The sequence below is a fragment of the Pseudophryne corroboree genome, chromosome 2, assembly GCF_028390025.1.
Source record: "Pseudophryne corroboree isolate aPseCor3 chromosome 2, aPseCor3.hap2, whole genome shotgun sequence".
NCBI lineage: Eukaryota > Metazoa > Chordata > Amphibia > Anura > Myobatrachidae > Pseudophryne > Pseudophryne corroboree.
Window position 1 is genome coordinate 92,114,936 of NC_086445.1, and position 23,684 is coordinate 92,138,619.

At 47.3% G+C, this 23,684-nt stretch overlaps 1 protein-coding gene across 1 annotated transcript in view; it reads right to left on the bottom strand.

The window, feature by feature from the left end:
- Positions 1-272: 272 nt before the first annotated feature.
- The window catches only part of TRPC6 (transient receptor potential cation channel subfamily C member 6), a 347,114-nt gene continuing 323,702 nt past the window's right edge, over positions 273-23,684 (bottom strand). The window contains exons 10-12 of the mRNA XM_063951506.1: positions 6,511-6,594; positions 4,650-4,725; positions 273-1,528 (exon numbers count right to left, since the gene is read on the bottom strand). Coding sequence (XP_063807576.1) covers positions 1,389-1,528; positions 4,650-4,725; positions 6,511-6,594 — 300 coding nt within the window. The 3' untranslated portion in view covers positions 273-1,388. The remainder of the gene's footprint in view (positions 1,529-4,649; positions 4,726-6,510; positions 6,595-23,684) is intronic.

Consider the following 23,684-nt stretch of genomic DNA (forward strand, 5'->3'; position numbering starts at 1 on the left):
TTCAAATTAAATGGGTAATGCGGTTACCAGCATGTACAGTATTTCCGTATTACAGGTAAATATGTCAGTGACAAGTTACGGCTCTGGGGAAACGGGCACAGGGCGACTTCTTGGTAATTTTATTGGCAAATATTAATTAGTAACTCAATTAGATTGCAGAGATAAAAAAAAACAGCAATAGTACTCACTATGACACAACATAAGTATGTTACCAGATCCCGGTATTCACTGAATGTTTTTGGCTTAGTAAATAAAGCTTTATTAACTCAAAGTTTTTACAAATAAAAATACAGCTTTATTTCTGTACATTGAGTTCCTATGTATAAGGTAAATCTTACATAAAAGGTACTGTATACTGTATACTTTTTTTTTGCAGTTAATGTACAATGATCATAACTTAAATAGTTACTGTATATGGCTTTGTCTATATAAACATCTATATATTTAGAAAGTTAGGTCACTAAATATTATACGGTGATTATTACTTTACAAGACGGATGCCATCACAATCCTGCTGATTCTTAGAATTAAATACAGTAATATTGTATACTCCAGCCTAGTAATATCTTTAATATCTCTATTTGTCATCCAGCGAAAATGTCTGTACAATGTCAGATACTGTAAATCCATGAACTAATCAAAATATATGATCTTTTGAGAGAAAACACTTGCACATAGGGGGTCATTCCGAGTTGATAGCTCGCTAGCAGTTTTTAGCAGCCGTGCAAACGCTATGCCGCCTCCCTCTGGGAGTGTATCTTAGCAGAAGTGCGAACGAAAGGATCGCAGAGCGGCTACAAAAACAAATTGTGCAGTTTCAGAGTAGCTCCGAACCTACTCAGTGCTTGCGATCACTTCAGACTGTTCAGTTCCGGATTTGACGTCACAAACACGCCCTGCTACGCCTGCGTTTTTCCTGGCACGCCTGCATTTTTTTGAACACTCCCTGAAAACGGTCAGTTGACACCCAGAAACCCCCCTTTCCTGTCAATCACTCTGCGGCCAGCAGTGCGACTGAAAAGCTTCGCTAGAGCTTGTGTAAAACTACATCGGCCGTTGTGAAAGTACGTCGCGCGTGCGCATTGTGCCGCATACGCATAAGTGCCTTTTTTGCTTCATCGCTGCGCAGCGAACATTTTCAGCTAACGATCAACTCAGAATGACCCCCATAGTTAGATGTGTAGGTGACCATATGGGTCAGGCTGACGTCCCACCGGTGGAGCTTGGATGCTACAGCCGTGGGAACTCCGCAGATAGCAGATGTAGAATGTCACCAGGCACCAGGAATACGGAGCTTATAATGAACATCCCGGGGTCCCAGGGCTTACATACGTGGGTGCACAATGCTTCTGCGTGGCACCGGCCCATCACGCACGTCATTTGTTGTTCTACTGTTGTTTAGGCTCAATGGATAACCTCTCTCCGAGCTTCCGGATGAGTTCCGCAAGGTCCTCTGTGTTGTGCGATTTCTCTTCAAGGAGCTCATAGCGGAGGCTGGAAATGTCCTGCTTAATCTCCTTCAGTTCCCCTGGAAATTGTGACAGTAAAACAAAGAGAACCATTGTAATAGGGGTTCCGGTTACAATAACGACAGTCAGAATGCCGACATGACATTAGGTTAACGCGTAAAATGTGGACATTCACAAACGTCAGCGTGGTCAAAATGTCAACCTGTTTATAATGCCGACCTTTAGCATGTCAACACTTAAATATCGGCAGTACATTTTTACGTTACTACTAGGGTATGTCGACATGCTGGTGTCGACGTGTTAATTGCTGGAATTGTGAACATGTCACATTTTGGCTATGTTGACATTCGCGAATGTCGACATTTGACATATTTGACCTAATGTCCATGTCAGCATTCTGGTGTAGACATTCTGAATGTGGACTTTTCACACTGCACCCTTGTAAAAAAATATAGACAAATATAGTAATTTGCAAATAGTATACTTTAGGATACCAGTGCTGCACAGTTGTGTCGGTATTTAGTGTGCACGGTTCTAGCAAATCGTATACTGCTGTCCTGGCCACAATGGTCGGCCTACTTGTGTAACATTACAGAGACGAGAGAGTATACTGCTTTCAGATCGCAAAACCGGGACACACCCGAGACTTGTACATGGGTCCTTCCCGCGCGAGACCCCTTTCAGACTGGTGCCACCAACCTGGAAAATTGCAGAGTTGTTGACATCCGCAGTGACATGTGCGGAGGCGGCACCTGGAGATCAGATCCTCACCAAGCGCCGCGTGTCCGTCTAACGCCGCCTCTCCTTATACTGTGAATGGGTCCCAGGTCACATTGACCCAGCAATCGATTCACACTGCGCCTGACCCATTAATAACCCGGGAATAACCCTACTTTATTCCCGGGTTGAAATACCAGGTCAAGCGACCGGGGAATTCTGGACTTACCCCTTTCACACCACACATCGAGAGCTGTCCTTTGTGATGATAAGACTTCGGGGTTTAGCACCCGACGTCCTATCCGTGCATGCGTCGAGTGATGCGCGTGCCACTGGGGGTGCTTGGAGGGATCCCACACAGCGGGCAGGTGCGATAAAAGCCCACAGGCTTCTATTGGACAGCGCCATCTGAAGATGGCGTTGTCCATAGCATCTGAGCCCCGGAATTTATCGCATTCCGGGGCTCGGTGCATATGTAGTACGTGGTCAAACCTCCGGCACCAGCATTTTTGGAGGTTTGACCGCAGTTTTCTGCTTGCTGCATCTCACCCAATGTATTCAGGTCATCAGTTGTTTTCTCTACAAACACGGCCTAATTCATGCTGTACGCTAATGCATTATCAAATGCGATTTTCTAGGCTATCGCTAAGATTATCAACTGACTCTGCCATCCACAAAGAAAAGAGATGCAACACCGGAGCTACCACAAACTCATTCGCAATTGCGTACACATTAGCAGAATATAGGCAAAAGCAAGGAACATTGGGGTTAGGGGTTGATCTGTGGCTATGCAGACTGGACACAGCACTGACTCAGAGGCCATGTATTTGCATGTATAACCTCGCACGAAAAAGGGGAAGGCATTCCTGCATTATCCCAAATACTCTCCGTAATCTCCCCGTTAACGCCTCCAAACGGCCACTTCCTGTCAATCACCTTGCAATGGAATCCCCATTGTGAGCGGGATTGCAGCAACACCTTGACGCATGTACAATGCGATAGGCAGCTCATGCGTAGCCTGCTGATAATCGCTCCATTGCGTGATAATCGCCCACTGCGTACAGACATGAATTAGGCCCACAGATTCTTTATGTAATGTATAACAGCATGCCGAGGGTCCCAAGGAAAGAAAGTTTCTACTATTGTTGGTAAAATATTATCTCTAAATAAGATTCCAGATTTGCTTTAAATTGTTTATGTTTGGTAGTAATAAAAAAGGTCATTTAAAAGTGATTTGTTTTGTAATACGTACAATCTACATTCTAATACCAAGAGATGTAAACACTGCGGAATTCATCTCTGATTTGCAATGAATTAATTAATAGCAAGCAGTCACACAAGCAATCATTGGAATAGAACCTACTGAGGTTAGTTGCTAATAGGAGAAATACTGAACCATTCAGTTCTCCATCAGTACAAACGCCACTTATTAAATTAGGGAAACACTGTATGTTGGATTTTACATGCTGTAATAATTATGTAATTAATGACAAATCAATCGTTCAATTATTTATATACATCTGAAAGGGAATGTTGCGACATTAATAGAGTAATGACGATACAACAGATAAGCTGTATCAGCAGGGCCGGTTTAAGAGAGGAAGGGGCCCGTGTGCAGTCTCTATGTGCCTCCCTCCGCACGATGCAAGTCACTAGGAAAATAGTGGTCACGCCATTTTCCCAATGACTTATGCAGTGCCAACACTGGACACGTAAGTATGATATATGGGTGCAGGGTGTACCGTGTGGGCCCCACTGGAGCATGGGACCCACACAGTACCCTTGCACCCATTAATGATACACTCATGTGTACCAGTCTGTGTTAGGCACAACTCGATATTCAGCTAATTACTAGAGGATTCAGAGGAATACACCAAGAGCAACCAATCATTTTATGGTATGTACTAGATAATGATAGCTAGAATCTGATTGGTTGCTATTGGTTTCATACCAGTGGCGTCACTACGGGGGTGAGGGCCGCACCCGGGTAACATTACGTGCAGCACCCAGCCTCTCTCACTGGGGCCAGCACTGCATACTGATTGTCCTGAAGATGAGGCAGCCCGCTATCCACTAGGCCACGTTCCTACCCACAAGGTCACATTCACATTTTGCTGGTGCACGCACATCTCCTCCTTCTCCGGGTGTCATCTGAGGTAGGCCCCTGTTTCACACTGTCCTCTTTAGAAGGTTTGATAACTGTCTCCTATAGTGAAGTAATCTGTAACACATTTGTACAGTAATAAAAGGTACCATGTGCTGTCCAAATAAAGGGCCGGATGTAATGGAGTGCGAGACGGCCGGAGCCCCGAGATTCCGGCCGAACTCATACGAACTCGTACGTTTTTTAAAGCAGCAAATGTTTACAAGGCAAAACCAAGTTGGATGTTTGCTGCTTTTAAAAAACATATTAGTTACAGTATTCAGAGAGCATAATAATATACAATATAAAGTTTAACTAACCTTCATTGACTTCATCACTCTCCTTGTCAACCTGAGCCTTCAGCACATAACGTTTAATAAGACGCTTCATTATTTTCTGTAAATAGGCATAAAAAATATTATAAATTTATAACACAATAGTCTGCCTTTGTCAAGAATTTACATTTAATTATAATTTGCTTAAAAAGAAAAATACCTGATCTAATGACTAATTTAAAACTCAGTTATACTCAAAGTTGCGTCATTCAGAAAGTAAGCTTGAGTTATTTTTGTTTTAAGCGTAGTACATACTTTTAGGCACAAGGTGTCACTGTTGCTTTTTGCTGATAAAATACCAGCAGTGACTATGGGGGTCATTCCGAGTTGTTCGCTCGCTAGCAGTTTTAGCAGCCGTGCAAGCGCTAAGCCGCCACCCACTGGGAGTGTATCTTAGCTTAGCAGAAGTGCGAACGATTGCATCGCAGAACGGCTACAAAAAAAAATTGTGCGGTTTCTGAGTAGCTTCACACCTACTCAGCGCTTGCGATCACTTCAGCCCATTCAGTTCCGGATTTGACGTCACAAACATGCCCTGCGTTCGGGCAGACACGCCTGCGTTTTTCCTGGCACGCCTGCGCTTTTTCGAACACTCCCTGAAAACAGTCAGTTGCGACCCAGAAACGCCCACTTCATGTCAATCACTCTGCGGCCAGCTGTGCGACTGAAAAGCTTCGCTAGACCTTGTGTAAAAATACATTGGCCGTTGTGAAAGTACGTCGCGCGTGCGCACTGTGCCGCATACGCATTTGCAGAAGTGGCGGTTTTCCCTTAAGCGCACCACAGCGAACATTTTCAGCTAGTGATCAACTCGGAATGACCCCCTATAACCCAACTCAGCACAAAGGAAAGCAAAAGAATACATGTTTAGTATAACATAGCAGAGCAGCATAGTTGGCGTAGAGCAGGCATGTCCAAACTGTGGCCCTCCAGCTGTTGTGAAACTACATATCCCAGCATGCTTTGACACAGTTTTGCTGTCAAGAATGCTAAAGCTGTGTCAGGGCATGCTGGGATGTGTAGTTTCTCAACAGCTGGAGGGCCGCAGTTTGGACATGCATGGCGTAGAGACTAGCCACAAGTTCATTGGTTCAATTCCAAACCAATGTACTGTCTGTTTGGAGTTTGCATGTCCTTCTCGTGATTGTGCGGGCTTCCTCCAGGTACTCTAATTTCCTCCCACACTCCAAAAGCATACTGATACAGTAGGTTACTAATACCTCCAAACTTTCTTGAGGAAGGAAGCTTGACTCCAGCACGGCGTAGCCGCGCTTGGCCGGAAATGGGTGTGGCCTCAGTAAAGGGGGCGTGACTTTGCGGTAATGCCGCGATCGCGACCCTTACCCCCATTTTCTATCACTTTGAGGGCATGCCGAGCGCTCTGTGAGCTGCTGGCCATGCCCCCAGTCCCTCTTGTCACCGTGAATAGATGCTGTGCGCATGCGCCCAGTGTCTATTCACAGCTGATCTGCTAGGCAGAGCAGCAAGTGACAGGAGCCTCCCAACTGCCCCTCACCCCACTGCAGGACACTGCAGCCCGCGTGTGGGACAGCGGGACAGTCCCAAAAAAACGGGACTGTCCCACGAAAGTCAGGACAGTTGGAAGGTATGGGGTAATTGACTTCTGACAAAAATAAAATGACCCTGGTGTGTATATGTTTGTCCAAGTGAGAGGGAATATAGATTATAAGCTTTACTGGGGCAGGGACTGAGGTGAATGATTGAAATATTCTCTATAAAGAGCTGTAATATGCTGTGTGTTATATAAATAACTGTTAATAATATTACCAATAATAACATTACTAATATTAATACCTAATTCTAAAGGAATCTTTCTGTCACTCACCTGGTACTTTGTGGATGGGTGACTTATGTTATTCAAGTTGCCGTCCTCAGAACTCCTAATGCTGGAGTGCTTACTATGACCCAGCTGAAATGAAACATGTGACTTATTAAGTGCAGCAACAGTTATTTCTAAAACCTTCAATTGTATTTAGACACAGGAGAATAGTCCACTTTCCCGGAGGGAGGGGGAAGGGTCAGCTGGAAACTCAGCAAATGGGTGTAGCATGAAAAGTCTACATTGAGAATGTCAACAAGGACAAAGGGACATTTTTCTTGTCAATCTCATGTCGATATTTTGACTGTCGGCATCCAGAACCTGTGGACATTCTGGTGTCTAAATTCCGACTGTCAACAGTCTGACTGGATACCTAGCATAAATGAACTTGAATAATGTGGCTACATGGTGCAACAGAATACGACTTGTTTTGTTGTATTTTACTTTAAAGGGGAAGTGGAGATGACGGCATATCCAGGACTGAGAGTCCCTGTCATCTGTTGGAAGAGCTGGGCAGATTGGGCACACATGGGTTATTGTTTTGTATAAGGTCAAGGTTATATAGGATTGAGGTGGTCCGGTGCAAGTAATGGGGGGGGTACAGATGGGGAACAGGATTGGGATAAACGGGTAAAAATATTCATAAATCTCAATATTTCAGCATGTCTATCTAGTGCCAGCATGGGCGTAGCTACCATAGGTGCAGGGAGTGCAGCTGCTATGGGGTGACCGGGGGGCAACTATCCTGTCATGGTTACATGTGTTATGTGCTAGATCACTAGTAATCCTACAATCATTGGTGCGTACGCTCACTTGCCTGTTCTAGACAAAGTGCACAGTGAATGTTGGGGCAGTTGGGTCTATATGTTGGCAGATGTGGGGGCATACTTTATGTCGGTATTGGTTGGGGCTGCCAATAAGATAAGTGTCCTGGAGCCAGGGGTGTAGCGAGGGTGGCTATGGTGGAGCTTGAGCTCTGGGTGCGGTAAAAGGTAGAGGGCACCCCCACCCTGTATAGGCAGCCACAGAGCAGGAGGAGGAGAAGCAAGGGAGCGCACACTGACTTGGACTCGGAGACTAGGTAGGGATCAGGGCAGGCCAGAGGTAACAGCCGGAGACACTGACAGCCGGCACATGCCGGAGCTCTGCTGCCCTCTTTATATGTCTCACTGTCTGCTTGCAGCTGTGCAGCGGGGTTACTTCTGTCCTGCTACACCACTCTCTGCCCACGCTGCTGCAGCACCTCTTTCTGTCCCGGCTGCTGCAGCACCTCTCTCTGTCACAGCTGCTGCAGCACCTCTCTGTCACAGCTGATGCAGCACCTCTCTCTGTCCCAGCTGCTGCAGCACCTCTCTCTACATTGATGCTGCAGCACCTCTCTCTACCCTGGCTGCTGCAGCACCTCTCTCTGCCCCGACTGTTGCAGCACCATTCTCTGCCCCAGGTGCTACACAACCTCTCTCTACATTGATGTTGCAGCACCTTTCTCTGCCCCAGCTGCAGCAACACCTCTCCCTGCATTACTGCATTAGAAGCTGCAGAGTAACATGTATAAGCAGCTCTACTGTGGCATAACATGTATAAATGGCTCTACTGTCACGTAACGTGTATAAGAGGCTCTACTGTGGTGTTATGTGCATAAGAGGCTCTACTGTGGTGTAACGCACATAAGCAGCTCTACTGTGGTGTAACGTGTATAAGAGGCTCTACTGTGGTGTTATGTGCATAAGAGGCTCTACTGTGCTGTAATGTGCATAAGAGGCTCTACTGTGGTGTAATGTGTATAAGCGGCTCTACTGTGGCATAACATGTATAAGCAGTGCTTCTGTGCTGTGTAATGTGTGTAAGGGGCTCTACTGTGTGGTGTAACATGTATAAGAGGGCTCTACCGTGTGGTATAAAGTGTATAAGGATTACTACCACGTGGTGTTATGTGAATAACGGACACTACTGTGCGGTGTAAAGTGAATTAACAGACACTACTGTGCGGTGTAATGTGAATAACAGACACTACTGTGCGGTGTAATGTGAATAACGGACACTACTGTGCGGTGTAATGTGAATAACGAACACCACTGTGTGGTGTAATGTGAATAACAGACACTACTGTGCGGTGTAATGTAACATACCTTTACTGTACGGTGTAATGTGAATAACAGACACTACTGTGCGGTGTAATGTGAATAAAGGACACTACTGTGCGGTGTAATGTGAATAACGGACACTACTGTGCGGTGTAATGTGAATAACAGACACTACTGTGCGGTGTAATGTGAATAACGGACAATACTGTGCGGTGTAATGTGCATAACCGACACTACTGTGCAGTGTAATGTGAATAATGGACAATACTGTGCGGTGTAATCTGAATTGGTACTATTCTGTGGCCATGCCCCTTCACCATAAAGCCACACCCCTATATTTTTGTTGTGCCCCTGTGGCGCACGCTATCCCTATTTTATATATGGAGGGGTGCCCAAAGGAAACTTTGGCCCTGAGCTCCACAAGCTCTAGAACCAGCCCTGTCACCAATTTAGGACTTTTAACCATTTTTTTCTTTTCAACTGTAACATGCAGCCAATTCAGTAAAGGGATGGGGTGCCGAAACATACTCCTGCTCCGGGCACCATGGCACGTAGCTACACCTCTGCCTGGAGCCACCACTTTTCTTAATCTGCACTGACAAAGGGTTAATTGAGTGTCTTCCATTGATCCCCTGAATGCAGTGCAAGTGCTGGATATCACCACACATTGACACCTTTTCCAAATTTTAGTGATTAACCAGTCTTAGCCAAAACGTAATGGGTATCTGCATATTCTATGGTTTGTAAATGTCTGCTACCTACAGGATAAAACCACTGCTGTCAGGGCCGGATTAAGGCTAGTGGGGGCCCCCACAAATAAAATTGACTGTTCACCCCGCCGCTGTCACTACTATACCCCCTAGCAGAGTAGGAGAGAGAGAGGCGGGCACTGCATGACATTAGGCCCCGTCCACTTACCCAAACATCCGCAAATCTCTGCATTATGTCTGAGAGGGGGCGGGGGTTACTGTAGAGACGGAGACAAAGCTGTCTCCGTCTCAAAGGTAAAATCTTTCCTTGCAGATGGGACTCGGAGCCGGCTAGGAAGGGTGCAGGGGGGGCGACCGGGGTCAGTGTTTGCAGGGGTGTGAGGGCCCCTGGACGACTGCGCCGCTTATATAGGTAAATGTATGAAGCAGTGACAAGAGTGGAGAAGTGAGCCAGTGGAGAAGTTGCCCATGGCAACCAACCAGCATTGAAGTAACATTTATAATTTGCATACTATAAAATTATACAGAGGAGCTGAGCTGATTGGTTGCCAATGCTAGGGGCAACTTCTCCACTGTCTCACTTCTCTACTCTTATCACTGCTTCATACATTTACCCCATAATCCGGCTCTGACTGCTGAAGCTGTAAATTTAAGAGAACATGAAAACTACTGGGTAAACGTCATATACAAAGTCCAGACAAAAACTAAGAATAAGGAATGATCTTCAAATCCAGAAATACTGTGGTCTACATCCATCTACCTATCAATGTTCTTCTCTACCACACAGCAGCTCGGCATTAATGGCAATATCAAACTGTCTGAAAGCACAATAATTAACTGAAGGGCTCTTCAAAATGTATTACTGAAGGGCACTTACTCTAAATTACCTATAATGCAGGAACTGGGTAACCCAAAGTCTGACCTGGTTACTATAAAAATCAGAGTGTGTGATAAGGTGATCTAGGACAGTGCAGGCTGCAGTGATATATGATACAGCACATGCCAGGGCGATGTACGCTTGCAGCTGGGCACATCACTGATAATTACGGTACAGCAACACTGCAGATTTTCCCATGCACCTCTATGGAGTTCACAGTAGTTCAACCACAACTTGCACAATATAATTTGGAGCAAGTGATATTTCCATTATTGTACTTTATGATCTGCCCTAACAGAACGCTATAATCATCAAATTCATTGAAACATCACATAATGAGCACTAAACACAGGGAACCAGCATTCTATATACTAACAACAAGCGTCTCCTAACAAGAGCCAGGCAGCCTAATTGCACATCAGCTGATTAGGCCCCAGACGCCTCTCCCCATTTACCCCATAAAAAGGCAAGTATGCATGGTGACTCCACTCTGAGTGTGATATTTGGCGGGGGGGGGGGGGGGGGGGGGGGGGTTAGGAGAGTGAGACAGTTTATCCCTAATCAAAGCGTCATATAAATAAATGGAACCTCATTTATAATTTAGCTAAATATATTCACCTTGATGAATCATATGAGTAGGCTTAACATTAGGGGGGCCATACCCAGGCCTTTTTTTTAATCCCGGACATCGGGATTGAGAAAAGGTCAAACTCGGGATTAGGTTGACGACCCGCCCCCACCCCAGCCCAATCCACACAAATACTCACTAACGTGGGTGGAAGCCGGGCTCGCCGGCTGTGGTCGGAGTGGTGCGAGCGGCTGGTGTCAGACTCACCGTCGTTGCTGGGAAGGCTCGTGGGCTGCAAGGTGCGGGTAGCGAGGTGTGGTCAAGGCGGCTGGCATCAAACTGTGCAGCGTGACCTCTGACATCATGTCACACTGCGCAGTATGCACTGCCGGGGGCAGGGGGAGGCGGGAGTCAGGCAGCGCCTGAGCCTACTGAGGACGCTCAACGTTGCACGGCATTAAAAAAACAATGGGGCAGGTAAATCCCGCAATCCCTGGGATAGGAGCTTCCAATCCCGGGATTGAATCCAGGCCATTTTTTTGTCCTAAATCCTTGGATCCCGCCAATCCCGGGATTGGCCTCCCTACTAAACATACTATCCCTATAAACTGGGACACTGATGAATTACACAGGTTCCATGGCTGACTGACTTCAAGCCTGCATTTCACCTGATTTCAATCAGCCACAAAACCTGTGTAATTCATGAGTCTCCCAATTTAAAGGAATAGTATGGTGAGGCTAATAATACATACCTTCCAACTATCCCGATTTTAGTGAGACAGTCCCGCAATTCTAGGACTGTCCCACCTGCGGGCCACAGTGTCCCATGGGCAGTCAGAAGGTTGAGGGATTAGGCAGGGCAGTCGAGAGCCATGCTGGGCCCAGGTACTTTTCAAGGGGCGTGGCCTAATCACAGGAAGTGTGGTCATGTACCCCTAGAAAAAATACTGAAAAAACTAGTATTTTAAGCACCTCTATGGCCACACTGTAGCCCAGTACACAGCAGTGTCTGCTGGGCTGAGGAGAAGAGCTTCAGCTGCTGGTGCCAGGTAAGGAGGAGGGGGCCTGGGCCCCTACTGGGCCCTCACTGGGCCCCTCCAGCAGACCTGGGCCCAGGTAATTTGTAACCTCTACCCCCCCTCTCTCGGCACCACTGGGACTAGGTAGCGTTGATGGATAAGGTGGTGAATGAATGTGCGCAGCGTCCATTCAGTGCACAATGGAGGTTGGGGGCAGCCCAGCAGCTGCCGGAGTGCTGGGCTCACCCCCAGCGTGATGCAAAAATGGGGGGTGTCATGCGGACACTCCCCAAAAATGCGTCATTCAGGGGGCGTGGCTTACCATATTGAGGTCATGTCCCTTTTAAGGTGCACGGCAGGGGTCACAATCACTTTACCAAAAATGTTGGGAGGTATGGTATTACACCATATTACATTATCAACTTTGGGTCAGTAGTATAATAGGATTTTAATTACCTACCGGTAAATCCTTTTCTCGTAGTCCGTAGAGAATACTGGGGTTCCATTTAGTACCATGGGGTATAGACGGGTCCACTAGGAGCCGTGGGCACTTTAAGAATTTGATAGTGTGGGCTGGCTCCTCCCTCTATGCACCTCCTACCAGACTCGGTCTAGGAAACTGTGCCCGAGGAGATGGACAAACTTTGAGAGAAGGATGTAAAGCAGTGATTTTCAACCTTTTTTTTACTCGCGGCACACCGAACAAGGGCCCTCATTCCGAGTTGTTCGCTCGTTATTTTCCTTCGCATCGGTGCAATTTTCCGCTAACTGCGCATGCGCAATGTTCGCACTGCGGCTGCGTCAAGTAAATTTGCTAAGAAGTTTGGTATTTTACTCTCGGCATTACAAGGTTTTTTCTTCGTTCTGGTGATCGGAGTGTGATTGACAGGAAGTGGGTGTTTCTGGGCGGAAACTGGCCGTTTTATGGGTGTGTGTGAAAAAACGCTGCCGTTTCTGGGAAAAACGCGGGAGTGGCTTGAGAAACGGGGGAGTGCCTGGGCGAACGCTGGGTGTGTTTGTGACGTCAAACCAGGAACGAAACTGACTGAACTGATCGCAGTGGCAGAGTAAGTCTCGAGCTACTCAGAAACTGCTAAGAAATTTCTATTCGCAATTTTGCGAATCTTTCGTTCGCAATTCTGCTAAGCTAAGATTCACTCCCAGAGGGCGGTGGCTTAGCGTGTGCACTGCTGCGAAAAGCGGCTAGCGAGCGAACAACTCGGTATGAGGGCCAATGGGCCTAATTCTGAGTTGATCGCAGCAGCAAATTTGTTAGCAGTTGGGCAAAACCATGGGGGTAATTCTGAGTTGATCGCAGCAGGAACTTTGGAGGTCATTCCGAGTTGTTCGCTCGCAAGGCGATTTTAGCAGAGTTGCTCACGCTAAGCCGCCGCCTACTGGGAGTGAATCTTAGCATCTTTAAATTGCGAACGAAGTAATCGCAATATTGCGATTACACACCTCGTAGCAGTTTCTGAGTAGCTCCAGACTTACTCTGCATCTGCGATCAGTTCACTGCTTGTCGTTCCTGGTTTGACGTCACAAACACACCCAGCGTTCGCCCAGACACTCCTCCGTTTCTCCGGCCACTCCTGCGTTTTTTCCGGAAACGGTAGCGTTTTTTCCCACACGCCCATAAAACGGCCTGTTTCCGCCCAGTAACACCCATTTCCTGTCAATCACATTACGATCGCCAGAACGATGAAAAAGCCGTGAGTAAAATTACTAAGTGCATAGCAAATTTACTTGGCGCAGTCGCAGTGCGAACATTGCGCATGCGCATTAAGCGGAAAATCGCTGCGATGCGAAGATTTTTACCGAGCGAACAACTCGGAATGAGGGCCTTTGTTCGCAGTTGGGCAAAACCATGTGCACTGCAGGGGGGACAGATATAACATGTGCAGAGAGAGTTAGATTTGGGTGCGGTGTGTTCAAACTGAAATCTAAATTGCAGTGTAAAAATAAAGCAGCCAGTATTTACCCTGCACAGAAACAAAATAACCCACCCAAATCTAACTCTCTCTGCAAATGTTATATCTGCCACACCTGCAGTGCACATGGTTTTGCCCAATTGCTAACAAACTTGCTGCTGCGATCAACTCAGAATTACCCCCAATATTTTAAAACTGCCAAGACACACCATCAGTTCCCCACAGAAAAAAACAAAAAACACACATTGGCCTCATAGTAAAAAAAAAATCTACACATACATTGGCCTACACAGAAAAAACAATCACATTGCTCCCCATATAAATCAAATTGCTCCCTACATAAATCCTATTGCTCCCCACTTGAATTATTCACATTGTTGCCCCCATAAATCCTTATTCTCCCCACATAAATCCTATTGTTCCCCACATGAGAAAAAACAAAAACAAATATTAGCCCCTAGCGGTCAGCTGTCCTCCTCCCTGTCCCTCATTGGCGTGGATTGTTCATAGTGGAGTGCTGCAAATACTGAGCAGTGGGCGGTCGGGCAGGTGTGGATGTGGGTGGGCAAGGAAAGCTGTGTATGCAGGAAGGAACTGGAAGATGTGTGTGCAGGTGTGTGGGCTGGCTGGGAGGTGAGAAGCGGCGGCCGTGACTTATGATATCACACCATGGCGTCTTCAAGGCATACATCACAGCCAGAGCACGACTGATCCTCTAAGAAAAGCCCGGGCCAACAGTTCACTCTGAAGGTGCAGGAAGCTGCTCTGGCTCCGCGGCACACCTTGCAACTGGTAGCGGCACACTGGTTGAAAAAGCCTGATGTAAAGGATAGTGGAGAGATTCCGAACCAGCACACACAAACCAGAAGAAAGCTATGCTAACCCAACTTTAAACAGGAACAGCAACAGCTGAACAATACTTAACCAAGTAACAGTGCAGGAAGAACAAAGCACCGGGTGGGCGCCCAGTATCCTCTACGGACTACGAGAAAGGGATTTACCGGTAGGTAATTAAAATTCTATTTTCTCTTACGTCCAAGTGGATACTGGGGTTCCATTTAGTACTATGGGGATGTACCAAAGCTCCCAAACCGGGTGGGAGAGTGCTGAGGTTCCTGCAGAACTGATTGACCAAACTGAAGGTACTCAGAGGCTTGTAGAACTTAGCAAACGTGTTTGAACCAGACCAAGTTACCGCTCGGCAGAGCTGTAAAGCCAAGACGCCCCGGGCAGCCACCCAGGAAGAACCGACCTAGTAGAGTGGGCCTGTACAGATCTTGGAACCGGCAAACCTGCCGTGGAATAAGCATGCTGGATAGTGAGCCTGATCCAGTGTGCAATTGTATGCTTTGAAGCAGGACACCCAATTTTATTGGGATCATAGAGAACGAACAGCGAGTCGGATTTCCTGTGACGAGCTGTCCTCTTTACGTATACCTTCAAAGCCCTCACAACATCCAAAGACTTGGAAGTAGCAGAGGTTTCGGTGATAACCGGAACCACAATAGGTTGGTTTATGTGAAACGCAGGAAAAATTGCTGATGAGTTCTGAGTTCAGCTCTGTCCTCATGGAAAATTAAATAGGGGCTCTTGTGAGACAAAGCCCCCAGCTTCGACACATGTCTTGCTGAAGCCAAGGCCAACAGTGTGACGGTCTTCCACGTAAGATATTTTACGTCCACCTCCTGTAACTGTTCAAACCAGTCCGATTGGAGGAACTGCAGCATCAAATTGAGATCCCAAGGTGCCGTGGGAGGCACAAAGGGAAGTTGGATGTGCAGGACACCTTTCAAGAACGTCTGGACCTCAGGGAGAGAAGTCAATTGTTTTTGAAAGAAAATGGACAAGGCCGAAATCTGGACTTTTATGGAGCCCAGACGTATGCCCACATTCACACCTGCCTGCAGAAAAAGCAGGAAACGTCCCAGATGGAATTCCACCACAGAATGATTTCTACTCTCACACCAAGAGACGTATTCCTTCCAAGAACGGTGGTAATGTTTAGACGTTACCCCCTTCCTGGCTTGGATCATAGTTGGGATAACTTTGTTAGGGATCTCTCTTCTGGCTAGAATCAGCTGTTCAACGTCCATGCCATCAAACGTAGCCGCGGTAAGTCCTGATAGACGAACAAGCCCTGTTGCAGAAAATCCTCGCAAAGAGGTAGAGGCCACGGATCTTCGAGGAGCTTCTCCAAAAGGTCCGCGTACCAGGCCTTTCTTGGCAAGTCCGGAACAATGAGTATTGCTTGAACCTTTTCCCTTTTTATTCTTTTTACAATTCTTGGGATCAGAGGAAGTGGAAGAAACACGTACACCATCTGATAGACCCATGGAGTCATCAGAGCGTCTACCGCTACTGCCTGTGGGTCTCTCGACCTGGAACAATACCGCTTGAGCTTCTTGTTGAGACGAGAGACCATCATGTCGATTTGTGGATATCCCCATCAACGTGTCAAGCACCTGAACACTTCCGGGTGAAGGCCCCACTCCCCCGGGTGCAGGTCGTGTCTGCTGAGGAAGTCAGCTTCCCAGTTGTCTACTCCCAGAATGAAGACCGCTGACAACGCCACAGCGTTTCTTTTTCTGACCAGAGGAGAATTCTTGACACTTTTCGTTCCACCCTGTCGGTTTATGTACGTCACTGCTGTCACATTGTCCGACTGGACCTGAATCGCCCGGTCTTGAAGAAGATATGAGGCCTGCAGAAGGGTGTTGTATATTGCCCTGAGTTCCAGAATGTTGATTGGAAAGATGACTTCCTGACTTGACCATCTTCCTTGAAACTGCATCCCCTGGGTGACTGCTCCCCAACATCTGAGGCTTGCGTAAGTGGGTAACAGGATCCAGTCCTGAATTCCAAACCTCTGACCCTCGACGAGGGAAATCTGTAGCCACCACAAAAGGAAGATCCTGGCTTTTGGCGATAGACGGATCCTCTGGTGCATGTGAAAATGCGATTCGAACCATTTGTCCAACAGATCGAGCTGGAAGGGTCTTGCGTGAAACTTTCCGTATTGAAGCGCCTCGTAAGAGGCCACCATTTTCCCCAGAAGGCGAATGCATAGATGCACCGATATCCAGGTTGGCTTCAGGACATCCTGAACCATCGACTGGATTACCAATGCCTTTTCCAATGAAAGGAACACTTTCTGCGACTCCGTGTCCAATATAATTCCCAGGAATGGGAGCACCTGTGTTGGCTCTAGGTGAGATTTCAGAAGGTTCAGAATCCACCCGAGATCCTGGAGAAGTTTAGTCGAGAGACCAATGCTGTCCAGCAATCTCTCCCTGGACGGTGCCTTTATCAGAAGATCGTCCAGGTACGGAAGTATATTCACTCCCTGTTTGCGGAGTATAAACATCATCTCTGCCATCACTTTGGTGAATACCCTTGGTGCCGTGGAGAGACCAAATGGCAGGGACTGGAACTGGTAGTGATTAGGCAGCCAGATCGGAATATGAAGGTACGCATCCTTGATATCCAGAGACACTAGGAATTCCCCTTCCTCCAGACCTGAGATCACCGCTCTCAGAGACTCCATCTTAAACTTGAACACTCTTAAGAACAGGTTCAAGGACTTGAGGTTCAGAATCGGCCGTACCGAACCGTCCGGTTTTGGTACTACAAACAAGTTGGAATAGTACCCCTTGTTTTGCAGATGAGGTGGAACTGGAACAATGACTTGAGTCTGTACCAGTTTTTTGGATAGCATGCTGTAAAGTTATACTTGCCTCTTGTGAAGCTGGTAACCCTGATTTGAAGAATCTGTGAGGTGGGAGCTCTTGGGACTCCAGTCTGTAGCCCTGGGAAATAAGATCTATGACCCAGGTATCACGGCACGAACTTAACCAGATGTGACTGAAGAATTTTAGTCGGGCTCCCATCTGACAGCCCTCCAGGCATCGCGGTCCACCGTCATGCTGAAGGCTTTGAGGAAGCAGAGCTTGAGCTCTGTTCCTGAGGTCCTGCAGTTGCTGGTTTGCATGGTTTACCTCTTGCGGCACTGGAGGCCGTAGAAGCACCTCTGGATTTGCCCTTAAACTTGGCCTCCCCAAAGGAATGTAAATTCGAAGCTGAATAAGCTTTCCTGGCTGGGGGAGCTGCCGAAGGAAGATACATAGACTTACCCGCAGTAGCTTTGGAGATCCATTTGTCTAGTTAATCTCCAAACAATGCCTCTCCTGTGAATGGTAGGCCTTCCACACCTTTCCTGAAGTCCGCATTAGCAGTCCACTAGCGTAGCCACCAGCCCCTGCGTGCTGACACTGCCATGGCGGTGGTGCATGCATTAAGCAAACCTATTTCTTTTATGGCTTCCACCATAAAGTTTGCAGAGTCCTGTATATGCTGCAGGAGTAAAACACCATCCCCCATAGACAAGGAATCTAACCACTCAATTAGGTTACCTGACCATTTAGCAATGGCTTTTGTGATCCACACACATGCAATAGTGAGTCTCTGGGCTACCCCAGCAGCTGTGTACAATGATATGAGTGTATTCTCAATTTTACGATCAGCCGTGTCTTTTAGGGAGGCTGCACCAGGGACAGGCAATACAATTTTTCGTGACAGCCTAGAGACTGATGCGTCCAATATCGGTGGATTTTCCAATTTTTTCCTCTCCTCCAGAGGAAAAGGAAAAGATGAGAGCAACCTTTCAGGAATTTTAAATTTCTTATCAGGATTAACCCACGGTTCTTCAAACAGGGTATTTAATTCCTTTGACGCAGGAAAAGTGACTGAGGACTTCTTTTTTACATTAAGATTCTTCACACTCCTCTGACACCTTATCAGGAATTTGCAGAACATCTCTGATAGCCTCTATAAGAGCCTCTATTCCCTGTGACAGAGTGGTATCCCCCCCCCCCCCCTCCAAATCCACCTCACCCTCCTCCACGTCTGACCCGTCAGCGTCAGACTGCAGGATATGGGCCATAGATCGTTTTTGCGGACAAATGGGAGGGGATTGAGATGCTGGTTTGGGGACTGAGTCTCTATTCATAAACTCATCCACAGTCTGTCTTAAGTATTGCGTCTCTTTCTTTCACATTTCGTAGAAATATTGGAGATCATTCCCTTAATGGAATTAACCCACTCCGGTTCAGCCCTGCTATTCTGGGAAGGTGCACTGCATTGAGTACCCAGTAGTGAGACCCCTGGTGAAGAGGAACACTCCGCTGTACAAGAAACACACTCTATGCCTGACATAAAGTAAATGTGACAGCACACACACACACACACACACACACACACACACACACACACACACACACACGAAAGGGTTAAGCACAATTAACCCACAAAGAGCCCTTCAGGGAGACACAGAGTTATTTGGTGCCAGCCCCTACCGCACCCTTATCGCTAATGCCAAGCTTAGCTTACTTTCAATGGTGCACGGTTTTCCCACTTTTTTTTAAACTGGCTGAGGTAATCTGGTGCTTAAAATGAAGAGAAACCCATTTTAAGGCTGTTTTTGCCAGTGTGGGTACTGTGTACAGTATACTGAGACGCAGCTGTGTACTGTGTCTGGAGATGCATTCCGCCCCGGTTAGAAGCCATGCATTTTCGTACCCTCATGCCGCCATAATGGCCGTTACCCAGCTAACCGGGACGCCGGCTTAGTACTCACCACTCTTCATTCTTCTGGCTCTGTTAGGGGTGGCAGCGTGCTGCGGGAATGTACGCTCGCCGTGGTGGGGCTTGCGAATAGTTCCCTCAGGAGCTCAGTGTCCTGTCAGCGGGGAATGGGACCATTAACCCTTCAAGAGGTTGGGCCCCCCCAAGTCCCACGAAGCAGGCAGGCTGGTGCCAACCAGCCCTGCCTGAAAATAACAAACATATAAAATAAATGCAGAAAACTCTTCAGGAGCTTCCATAAGCGTGACCGGCTCCTCCGTCTGGTAGGAGGGGCAAAGAGGGAGGAGCCAGCCCACACTATCAAATTCTTAAAGTGCCCATGGCTCCTAGTGGACCCATCTATACCCCATGGTACTAAATGGAACCCCAGTATCCTCTGGGACGCAAGAGAAAAATCATTATTCAGTACTAACCATAGTATCTGAGGGGCCTATTTATCAATAGTTTCCCCCCCCAAAAAAATGACATAGAAAGTACAGTAACTGCAATTTTTGCATAATGTTATGAGTTGCTGCTATGTACTAATACTCTAATGCAGAAGGCTAAGTGGCACTGCCGACTGCAGATACCATCACTATCAATGTGGACTACAGTGTGATCCCTACTTTACGGTATGTACAAAACTCCTAAAAGTGAAGCTTTTCATAGTTTGGCATCTTTGGGTTACGCCTCCCTCAGATGCCTACGGAGACATTCTCTCTGGTGAAGGATCTTACTATCCCTTTCGTGCAGCCACTGTCTGCCTTCGGAAACTGACACTGTATGCATTAGAAAATAAGAAAGACTCCTAAGATAAGCCCGGGATGGCCTCTAAATATTTATAATCACCGCCACCATCCAGGATGTTTCATCGCTCTCCAGCACAATAGATTGCGAGCAAAAATAAGTCTTATTGCACTGACATCACAAGCAGTGTTAGTGCATGAGGTTCCAACAGAAGTGCACAGCATACTGAATATGCATACTAGCCTATCCTTCCAAAATGGGCGATAGCTCCCGAAAATCGTGTGGCCCTCCTGGCCCCCGGAAAAGTTGGCAAGTCTCCCGCTTTCCCTGGCAACACCCTGCATCCCCCTTCGGATGCCCACAGCAGAGGACAAGTGGACGGTCGGAGGAGGATACGATTACGCGATTTGCGATGAATCGCGTCATCGTTGCTCCGTCCCTTGCTAAACAGTGCCTGTTTCTCGGCATTGTCTAATGGGGGCAGAGCTACGAGGATGCGATCGTGATGCCACGCCCCTGTACTGTCCACTTCCCCTGCCAGCCACACCCCCAGACTGCCCACATTGCCACCGACCACGCCCCCATTAGCCTACCACGCTTCCACCTCCCGGAGCAAGGTAGGTACCTATATGAATATGTTCCTACAATATGTTACATTAAATTGATTTAATAGCCCCTTCGTGTCCACTGGTAGCCTCACAGATTTGTTAATGCCAGTTAGACTCCCACTACCAGTTCCTCAGTAGTGCAGCAATGTGCCACCCTACTAAAGGTAAACTGGATGTATAAATATATATATATAAAAATGTACGTGTGTATGTGTGTATATATGTTCCAGCATAACTCTGGAATACCTGGAGCAATTTACACCAAACGGTACACATATCACTTACAATCTGGAAAAAAATACTGGGGGGTAAGACACCCCTAGCACCCCTAGGGGTGGGAAGGGGGTGACATTTTGGGGTCGCCGAGATGAATAGTGACACTCCCGATGACGTGTCAGTCCAAGTCCAGACCCCATCAGTGGGGGAGTGGGGGGAGAAGGGGTAGTGAACTTAAACTTAGCGCAATGACAATAGTCTTATTGTGGTAAGATTTCCACGGGCGGAGCTTGGCCTGTTGTCCCAGCATGTACAGCACTGAGTAGGGCAGCATCAGAGGCGGGATGGGGCAGAGAAGGAGGCGGATTATTCTCCTCAGCACCAGCAGTTTTACAGCATCAATCCGGGGAAGACCAGAGGTGAAGCCTGACACAGAATGGCATTATTCTTTACATTCCATAGCGAAGCACGGGTTTTCCTCTAGTATGTATATATATATATATACTGTGTATATATATATATATATTATATAGGATTCCACGAAGTGGCGGGCGCACTCTCAATGCACACAACTCTTCAATAAAGGATCAAAGTTTTTATTGTAGCCTCAAATAGATCTCTCGACGTTTCGATCCTGCTCAGGGATCTTTCTCAAGAAAGGCCATAGAGCACAAGTGTATTCCAGTGTTTACTTTCATGATAAACTGCAGCTCATAGTAAGGGAAGCAACAAAAGGGTCTTCGGCAACCCTAAACTAATCAAAGACAACCTGTATAGGCTATAGGCTAAAAAATCCAACTTAATTCATAGGAGGCGGTCCCTGGCCCAATGGACCATCTGTAGCATGAGATCACACATTGGGGGTAATTCCAAGTTGATCGCAGCAGGACATTTTTTAGCAGTTGGGCGAAACCATGGGGGTCATTCCGAGTTGTTCGCTCTGTATTTTTTTCTCGCAACGGAGCGATTAGTCGCTAATGCGCATGCGCAATGTCCGCAGTGCGACTGCGCCAAGTAAATTTGCTATGCAGTTAGGTATTTTACTCACAGCATTACAAGGTTTTTTCTTCGTTCTGGTGATCGTAATGTGATTGACAGGAAGTGGGTGTTTCTGGGCGGAAACAGGCCGTTTTATGGGTGTGTGCGAAAAAACGCTACCGTTTCTGGGAAAAACGCGGGAGTGGCTGGAGAAACGGAGGAGTGTCTGGCCGAACGCTGGGTGTGTTTGTGACGTCAAACCAGGAACGACAAGCACTGAACTGATCGCAGATACCGAGTAAGTGTGGAGCTACTCAGAAACTGCTAAGAAGTGTCTATTCGCTATTTTGCTAATCTTTCGTTCGCAATTTTGATAAGCTAAGATTCACTCCCAGTAGGCGGCGGCTTAGCGTGTGCAAAGCTGCTAAAAGCAGCTTGCGAGCGAACAACTCGGAATGACCCCCCATGTGCACTGCAGGGGGGGCAGATATAACATTTGCAGAGAGAGTTAGATTTGGGTGGGTTATTTTGTTTCTGTGCAGGGTAAATACTGGCTTCTTTATTTTTACACTGCAATTTAGATTGCAGATTGAACTCACCACACCCAAATCTAACTCTCTCTGCACATGTTATATCTGCCTCCCCTGCAGTGCACATGGTTTTGCTCAACTGCTAAAAAATTTCCTGCTGCGATCAACTTGGAATTACCCCCATAATCAACTGATTAGATGGACCATGCTTACCAGGGCTGCTCACCAAATTTCGATTTATATACATACAGTCATTTTTGACTTGAGGAGCCTGCACACTGCATGCACAGAGTGTCAAGCGTCTTTCTCTTACGTCCTAGAGGATGCTGGGGACTCCGTAAGGACCATGGGGTATAGACGGGCTCCGCAGGAGATAGGGCACCTAAAAAGAACTTTGACTATGGGTGTGCACTGGCTCCTCCCTCTATGCCCCTCCTCCAGACCTCAGTTAGATCTTGTGCCCAGAGGAGAATGGGTGCACTGCAGAGAGCTCTCCAGAGTTTTCTGTGGAAAAAGAATTTTGTTAGGTTTTTTATTTTCAGGGAGTCCTGTTGGCAACAGGCTCCCTGCATCGTGGGACAGAGGAGAGAGAAGCAGAGCTGGCTTGTCAAGTTGGGCACTGCTTCTAAGGCTACTGGACACCATTAGCTCCAGAGGGAGTCGGAACACAGGTCTCACCTGGGGTTCATCCCGGAGCCGCGCCGCCGTCCTCCTCACAGATGCCGAAGGTAGAAGCGGATAGAGAAGACAGAAGACATCTTAGGCGGCAGAATACATCAGATCTTCACGAGGTAAGGCGCGCAGCGGTAAGCTGCGCGCCATTGCTCCCAGTCACACACACACAGAGCAGCACTGAAGGGTGCAGGGCGCAGGGGGGGGGGGGCGCCCTGGGCAGCAATAAACCTCACATTTTGGCACAAATACAGTGGCATTAGACTGCGGAGACAGTAAATCGCTGATCCCCCGCCATTTTATTGAAAAATCACTGGGACCGAAGCCCGCCGTCGGGTGGGCGGGGCTTGATCCTCAGCACTAACCAGCGCCATTTTCTCCACAGAAGCTGCATGAGAAAGAAAACGCTGACTCCCTGGTCTCTCCCCTGCTGAACACAGGCTGGAAAAAAGAGGAGGGGGGCACTTTGGCGACGCAGTGAGTGGGAATTGACATAATATATATAAAAAAGCGCTATCTGGATATATATATATATTCTTCCAGTGTTGTTAAGCGCTGGTGTGTGCTTGCATACTCTTTCTCTGTCTCTCCTTAGGACCTTGTTGGGGTTTTGTCCCCTTA